Source organism: Anoplopoma fimbria, chromosome 23 (genome assembly GCF_027596085.1).
Source record: "Anoplopoma fimbria isolate UVic2021 breed Golden Eagle Sablefish chromosome 23, Afim_UVic_2022, whole genome shotgun sequence".
In the NCBI taxonomy this organism is placed as follows: Eukaryota; Metazoa; Chordata; class Actinopteri; order Perciformes; family Anoplopomatidae; genus Anoplopoma; species Anoplopoma fimbria.
This window is the reverse complement of record NC_072471.1, coordinates 15,125,551-15,134,081: the sequence shown is the minus strand read 5'-3', so window position 1 is coordinate 15,134,081 and position 8,531 is coordinate 15,125,551. Positions and strand designations below refer to the sequence as shown.

Here is an 8,531-nt window from a genome sequence, read left to right as displayed (position 1 = left end):
AATAATATCTTCGAGGCACTCACCATCTGTGTGTGGTTGGGATAGAAGGTTTGTTCATTCAGGGGGAATTTCTCTGCACCGAGGGAGTGGTAGAGCTTTATCATCTGAGAAAACTGCAAGCAGAAATAAACAAGACAGACAGACATTATTATCTAAGCAGCCGAGGACAAGGGAGCCTGGATAGACATAACACCAGTGTACATAGCACATCGTTCATACTGGCATATCAGATGCTTATAAAGTGTGACCCAGTACAGTGAGACACAACTCTGAACACCTGTTGCCCTAGAAGAAAAAAAATACTTTTCTCGTTTTGTTGTAATCTTCCTCTCTGGTGGACAGACTTCCTCTTACCTGCCTTACCTACTTCACTTAATGGTTTTCAATTTAGAAGAAAAGGAAAGAAAGAAATTTAACATTTAGTTTATATTGTACTCATTGTTTATTCTGCCAATTCTAAATATGCATCTGTACATCTACAGAGCACCTGCAGATATTCATATTGATACATATTGACATAAATATAAACGTTTGGGAGCATGACCATAAAGAGAAACATTGTGGCATCGGAAAACGTATGATTTGCTTTGTCAAACAGGTAAGCGGGCTGTAAATATGTGGTAAATGTGCTACAACATTGAGAAATGCATTCTTTTACCACGTTATGGGAGTATGTGATGTCTCTGGTGGAGCATACTTGCTCCTTTTAACTTATACTGAAGGTGACGACTACAATTACGAACCCGTGCAGAGCCGAGCATTCACATGGGAGTACAGAGTGAGTAATAACGTGTGGTGCTGGAGGAGGAGGCCACTCGCTCCGCCGACTCCCTTTAATAGCCCAAATAAATCAGTCCGGGGAGAGGGACTCACGACACCTTTGTGTGGGTTAAAGTAGAGCACAGAGAGCAGTTAGAGATTGCTTACCACCCAAGGTTTGCTGCAGAAGTTGTAGATGGAGAACAGAGAGTTGCTGCTCGGGACGCCGCCGAAATGCAGGCCGATCACAAGGTTCCTGAAATCCTCACCGGGGACCATGCTGTAGGCGTGCTGGCGAATCAGGACGAAGTCTGGCTTGAAGGACCTGAAACGAGATGGACATGGAAATGAAAACCATCAGAGAGGGGAGTTTGGCATGGTTTGAGTTTCCAATCAGCAAGGTTTTGGGAGAGTGTAAACTTACTTTAAGGTCTTCTTTGGTAAAATGAAAAATAGTTTAAGGAAACAATCAAATAAGGAAGAATTACATAGCACTAAAGATTTCTTTTTTAGCGATGCTTGTGGAGTAAGTCTGGAAATGGCCATGTCTGTCTGTCGGTCCAACACTTTGTACACACTTAAGTATTGGATGGATGGATCGCTAGCTAAGCGATCCCAAATAGCCCGAACAGCTTTGAAGATACCCTGACTTTTCATCTTCAGGTCAAAATGTGTCCAGTACTTTGATCCATCACTTAAAATATAATGACATTCCCATCAGCCTCTGCTGTACTTTTTTAGTTCTAATTAGAAAATGTAAGCATGCTAACATGCTCCGTGAAAATGGGAAAATGATGTACCAGCTAAACATCCGCATGATAGCATTGACTCTATGGAGGTGTTAGCATAATGACCCCAATAAAATACTCTAGTCGCCATCCCATCATCTGTCAGTCATCTTGATGAGCTGCCCTCTGATCTTGAGGATCAGAACAGGCCAAAATGTTCTGATCATCATTTTCAAGCAGACCGCTGCTGCATTTGGACATATATATGAAGACAGAGATTTTTTAAATAATCGTTAAGGAAGATTCACCTTTCTGTTTAGCAATCTGACCAGACTGTGCTCAGCTCAGATATCTCCGCCCGGGCCGACAGCTCTGTCAGCACGTTAACACACTGCATCTGGGCCTTGTGTTTACAGTCGAGGGCTCCATTATTCAGCGACAAAGGTTCAAGTTGAAGGCGTGAGGAAATGCTCCTCAGTGCACCTAATCTTTTTGGACCATCTATCCAATTAACACAGCCTAATCCTTCCTTTACAAACTGTTCTGGGAGCAGGGCCAAGCGACCCATCAGGCACCTGAAGCCCTCATTTAAAGCAGCCCACATTTCACGCTGACACAGGAAATTCACTTTGACGGCATGTCATGTTTTACCAATTAATGTTTAAGTTTGTTTTAACTGTTCATGTTTCAGATTCCTGACGTCCATTGCACTTTTTTTTGCAACAGTTAATGCTAGCAAGTTTTGTCTCACAATAACATGTTCTTACTTTGATTCTTATTGGTTTGATCAGTTTAGTGTCCGTGATGTGGAGGGATGGAAAATTACATTTTGCGACCATTTACTGATCATTTACATCTCAATACCCAAACAGTAAAACATTGTACTAAAGGTAATAAATGTAAAATGTAGGTACAACAAGTGTGTTTTGCCTTTCAAGAAATAATGACTTTTAATACAGATTTCAGACAGCACTACACTCTCCGCAAGAGCTAAGAGGAATTTGGAAGTTGGCTGATAACGGCTTTTGAGTATGTTTGTCGCAATAACGCAAATTCCTTTGATCCACTGTAGATAAGTCTGTCATTTGACCAGCCCCCCCATGTGGATATGTACATTTTTATTTGTATTCTTATTTTTTATTTGTATTCTTATTTTTTATTTTATTCTATTTTTATTTTATTGTATAATATGTGTATTTATTATCCTTTGATCCATGGGGACAATGAATATAATAATAATGATATAACAATATTGATGATATCCACTGAAGTGCAGCCTTTATATGTTTGTATATGATTTTCATAGGTGAACAGTCAGACGTGTGACGAGCAGGTTCATACAAAGCTTTTGCTAGATTACTTCGGTTAGCCTGCACATCACACATGCACAACAAAATGACGTGTGCATGTGTGCACAACAAAAATATGTGTGCATGTGTGCACAGGTATACATACACACAGGAAGTAACAGGGCTGCAGGGTGTTGGGTGAAATTACAACCAGGCCCTCAAGCAGGCTCTGAGTCCTCAAGTGTTGCTTACGTTTGACAGCACGGACGGCACTGGCAGAGTGACTGAGGAGTGATCTGGTCTCGGCGTCAGAGCGACTACAGCTGTTCCTCCCTGCTGCTGCACTCGGCCGCAGTGGCATCGGACCAAAGGCTCTGCTATTTATACTGGATGAAGCTGTTTATTGAGGCTCCACAACCAAACCAGACCCAACAGTTCATGTGAAACACAAGTTTGTGATAAATGCACCGTCTGATTTGTGCAATGTGCCGTTTCTAACAAACATACGAAGTTTAAAGAGAACAACATTGTGCTTGAGAGAACGCGTCGAAAACATTTAACGCTGCATGGACCAAGACATTGACCTGGAATACACCTGTGCTATAAGTGTAAAACTAAATGTGGTGCTGCATCCAAGCGGGGCAATCCCCTTTGCAATCAGAAAATCTTTAAATCCAGGATTGAATCTACTTGATTGAATGCAAGAAGGGCTGCAACTAATTATTATTTTCTTATGGGTTAATCTGCCAATTCATTTCTCTATTAATTGATTCATTGTACTATAAAATGTCAGATTGTTTTATTTATTTTTTTAATCACAGAAAGCACAAGTCACGGCTTACATCTTTAAACTGTTTTGTGCAGATGTACATTAATAAAGACAACCTCTTATCCCTTGTTTTATCCAATATGTTACCAATACAAGCTGTTCTGATGGACGGCACATGAAAACGGTTTTCTCTCCACGATGCTAAGCGCATGCATGCATACACAGACTACACCTTTGTGCTACCTCATTACCACAGAAAGGCCAGATGCAGAAGACGTTCAGCTCGGTGGGATGGCTTTCACCTGGCAACGGTTAATGGAGCCGGTGCCCTATATCAGCAGAGCATAACTGAGGTTTGTCACCCATTAACTTTGTTTTTCTGTCTCTTCACTCGGACTCGTGTCGCCGAATCAGGGCTCCCAGCGGGTCGTGGATTACACTAAAGCGGCACATTTATGCTTTACGACCCGAATCGCTCGGGCCCCCAAGACATTACTTGGCGGGCGATATGCTAATGCACCCTTTGAATGGGTTATCGGTGGGGCAATAAAGGCTGATAACAGGCACTGATAGGGGGGATAGCGGGGTTATGGATAAGGATATGGGGAGGGAATGGATCCGTGTGGAATCACCAGCCCACTCATAACACTTCAATAGTACACTGAGCAAGATATGTGCAGACGTGCTGGAAAAAATATCCATCTTAACAAGTCATTCTTAAAATCCAGTAAAATGATCCTGTGAAAAAGGTAACATTGTATAGCTCAAAGTTTGACTGAAATGTCTTGAAATGGAATCGGCCTGTTATAATGTTGATACTGGTGTATTCGTGAAATTTGGAATTACTTCACACCACCGACGATTTTAGATTACTTACTTTATTTAATATTAAAAGCGACATTTCATAATTGTGGTTGATTTATTTGTGAGTCAGAGAATGTTTATAGGGGACTGTGGCAATACTTCAAGCTGCTACAATCCATCTTTTCATATCAATGATGTAATTACATGTACGTGAAAGTGGTTGCTTACTGTGAGCCCACAGAAAATTATCAGAAGACTACAATTCCCTCAGCTCCAGAGCACTTTTTAGCATCTTGTGGCCCGCAACTTGAATTTGTTGTTGAGTCTAAAAGCTTTAACCAGCGTAATTTCCATATGACAAAGCTCAGATAAACACACTATATGCTAATTTCCACCACCAAATGGAAGACCAATTCAGTTAGCGACTAGCTAGTAAACATAGTGAGGCATTTAGCAGCTTAAGAGCCAGATATTTCCCTCAGGGATTGGTGGAGACTAAAACAGAGGTAAAAGTAGCGTAGGAGAGGAGTATCCAGGTGACCATAAAAGTCAACATTTTGCCCCAAATGCACCAAAAGAATGTTTGTAAAAAGCCAGTAATGATGAGGAGCAAAATGCAGGTAATGCTCAAAGTGCCAATCAACATGTTTAAGATATAACTCTTTACATCTATCTGGTTATAAATATACTGAGACAGTTGTGCAAGGCCATTACACAGTATACTGTACAACAGTGCCAACAGGATGTTTTCATCAGCATTCCAAGAGCAAGAAACTATACAAACCCAAGACAATATGCTGCCATTTTTGATCTCCAGATCCATTTATCATACAGAATCTCTGACCTTCTAATAGGCTCCACAGGGATGTCTGAATTGTAAGGAGGGTTTGTCTTTATAGCGGCCCTGGGCCTGGCTCAAAGGCTGGTAAGGGTCTTATCTTCCTTCCATCAGTCTGTCTCCCAGTGATAAGGATAAACGGGGTAGAGCTTGGCTGGAATGCCACAAATGCCAAACAGTACATACTGAGGATCAGCGCAGCATTTGTACACAATGGTGCATTGTGCCAAACCTTCTCTCCGTCATCGAAGGGAAATGCAGAGAGAAAAATCTGTGCTTTCCTGTTACAAGGACAGATACTAGAGTAAAACAAACTCTGGGTTCATACCAGAAAATAGCAGTTTTTAGTGTGTGAAGAACAAAAGTTCAACATTTTTGGGAATATGGAAAATTGCTCTTTTGGGAGATGAGAAACTTGATACCACTCATTTCTTTGAGTTAAATATGGAGCAGTAGGTGGGAGAAGCTAGCTTAGCATAATGACTGAATGCAGGGGGAAACAGCTAGCCTAGCTTTCTCAAAATTTTTAAAAAACTGGCCTAGCAGCACCTGTTTCGCTCACAGATTAACACATAGTACTGTAAAAACGACAATTTGTAGTTTTGGGGAGATTGCTCCACAATTCCTTGTACCGCAATGAATAAAGACTACAATGACTGGCAACCAAGTGGGAAAAAAGTTCAACTGCAATACATTTTGTTGTTTTTAACATACTACTCCAGATGTGTAAAACTGTAGACGTTAATAGTTTAGGCTATGTAAATGATGTGACTACAAGGCTAGCAAGTGGGAGGACCCTTCCTGCAATACTTGGTGCACAATTCCTGTACTTCCTTATTCTTCTGCCAACAATGAGTGAATGCAGCATTATGTTGGAAATAAATATGTAAAGAAATACGGACAGTTGTCAGTTTTCTGTTTGTGTGCAGATTAAAGTAACAAGATACATTTTGTTAACAATTTATTTTAGCTTCCAGCGCTAAGTGAAGCTAATCTAGACCTAAAAGAGGTATCAATCTTATCATCTAACTCTCTCAAAGAATGCAAAGAAGTATATTTCCCAAAATGGCGATCTACTTTACTCCACAGAGGCTGGAGTTCTTTCTGTAGCAATTTTACTTTGACTTTTAGGCCAACAAAGCCGCAGTATTATTATATAAAAAATTTGCCTTGTGCAATATCATAATAGAATAACTGCTGCAAATCCAGAGCAATTAAATTGACCCTTCACATATAAAAAGGATTGCCTTTTGGCAGCATCCTGGTAGAGCACTCTTAGACCTTTGGGCTTTGCTTTAATGCTTTGGCCCTCTGCTAAAGAAAACTTTTTATGCTTTTGTTAAATGATAAACATCATTAATCAGAAAAGACTAGAGAGTTTCCAACATAAAAAAACTGTCAGCTTGATTTCTTGTGAAAAAACAACATTTTTGTTTGTTTTATTAGGTGGATTGAGATCCACTTGGCTGACTGTTGGGAACACATTGAAATGTTTGACCAGAGTTTAATCAAAAGGTGAACAAGGGCTCAGAGGAAAAAAAATAAAATGTTAAGCAATGCCATTATGTTGATGTTCTTCACTTTAAGAAGGTTGTGTTTTACGGTGCTAGACTGTCCAAAGAACCGAGAGAAACTCTCCATCCTCCGTGTGTACAGTGACTCCCTGTCAACCAGCCTCATGCTGTGGTCCCCTGGCCTGGATCTAAGACTCCCTGTGGTTGTGGCTGTGGCTCCAGGCCCGGTGGCTCCGGAGCGAGCTGGCAGTGGCTCCGATCCTGGGCGGTGGCCCGGTCAGGGCTGCCAAAGCTCTGGATCGCCTCCAGCTGCAATCGCACTCCAGGGTTCATCTCCACATCGCACTGAACGCAGCGAAGGTCACACAGAAAACGGAGGACGTACACCTGCAGCTAAAACACCTAACAGGAGTGGGTGTACCTTAGACACATCTACTAGTAAAAAAATAAGATAATGTTTAGTTGCTTAGCGGTGATTGTGTTGAGGATTTGGAGACGTGTCCCACGGGAGCCAGATGGAATAATGGATGGAGCTGAGGGAGCGATAGAGCACAAAATGACCTCTGGCAGGAGGGGAAATAAGCGTTGTTAAGAGTTTAAACGAATTAGCGGGGCCATTTGTATTCATGGCTTTAATACAAAAGCAGGGATGGTGGATTGGCCCTCTGTATGCTTTCATTACAGTAACTGCGCTTCTTAAGGAAACCACCCTCAGGCCTCCCAAAGCCATGTCTGAACCGAGCGGGATTTATTTGCTTTGTAATAAGATGAACCTGTCTGAGGTGTTAGGTGTTGATGTCGCTCCAGGCACACAGTTCCTTCACTGATTAAAACGGGCTTTCAAAGGGGTTAATGGAAGGAGAGGGGGTGGGGGGTGTTTAGGCTTGTTTTTGTGTATGTGCGTGCGTGTGTGTGTGTGTGTGTGTGTGTGTGTGTGTGTGTGTGTGTGTGTGTGTGTGTGTGTGTGTGTGTGTGTGTGTGTGTGTGAATCGACTCTGTGTGGTCTCGGCAGTAAATCGGCACCTGAGGGAAACAAATGAGCAGAGTTTTGTTCTGTGTTCTGAAGTGATTGGAGAGGAAAGAGGGTCGGCCCCGTCTGGCTGAGACCGGCAGCTTTCAGGACCGAACATTTAACAGGAGAGTACCAAAAAAAGCTTTTGCTAATTCTGCTAATGTGATCTAGCTAAAACGTTTCCCTCCACCACTATGGGGCATCGGAACGGCGAGGAATGTGACGCGGCCTCGGCAGAGATCTGGAACCAGACTGGCATGGCAAAAAAAACAAAAAAAACCCATCCATCTGAACACGTAAATCAGTGTATTGCTGAACTTTTTAAAATCTAGTCAGTTAACAGTTAAATGGTAAATCCACTGCACCTAGCAACTGCCGCCGCAACGTCTGTGTCGACTGAAAATGGCATCAGCCATCCTTCTTTCGACAAGATATCACGCAACAACATCTGAGGCTGAATGAATTAAGTCAAACTAAATCACAGTTCAGTCTGATTGTCAGGCCACGTTAACTGACTGATGTACATCACTGTCAATCTACATATCAATAGTCCTGCCCCTTGTGAGCCATATAAGCTATCAGCCTGTTAAGATGCTGTGTATTAGGAAAAAAACAGCCTGCTTGGCTTGAATTTAGCTTGTTTCATTGAAATTCAGTTTTGTGAAGGTATCAGTTTCCCCACAGGTACAATAATGTCTTAATTAGGCCCTCTAAGAGCAATAAATGTTTTTTATTGTATTCTTAAGTTTGTTGTGCTGAAAGTTCAGCGTTGAATGATGGAAACCTTCACCTCACATTAACTTCACATCCACATTTTA

The 8,531-nt window shown here is 41.7% G+C and overlaps 1 protein-coding gene across 1 annotated transcript in view; it reads right to left on the bottom strand.

The window, feature by feature from the left end:
- The window catches only part of LOC129112436 (synapsin-3-like), a 103,573-nt gene that overhangs the window by 53,625 nt on the left and 41,417 nt on the right, over nt 1-8,531 (bottom strand). Inside the window, exons 5-6 of the mRNA XM_054624537.1 lie at nt 928-1,084; nt 24-113 (exon numbers count right to left, since the gene is read on the bottom strand). Of these exons, the coding sequence (XP_054480512.1) occupies nt 24-113; nt 928-1,084 (247 nt within the window). The remainder of the gene's footprint in view (nt 1-23; nt 114-927; nt 1,085-8,531) is intronic.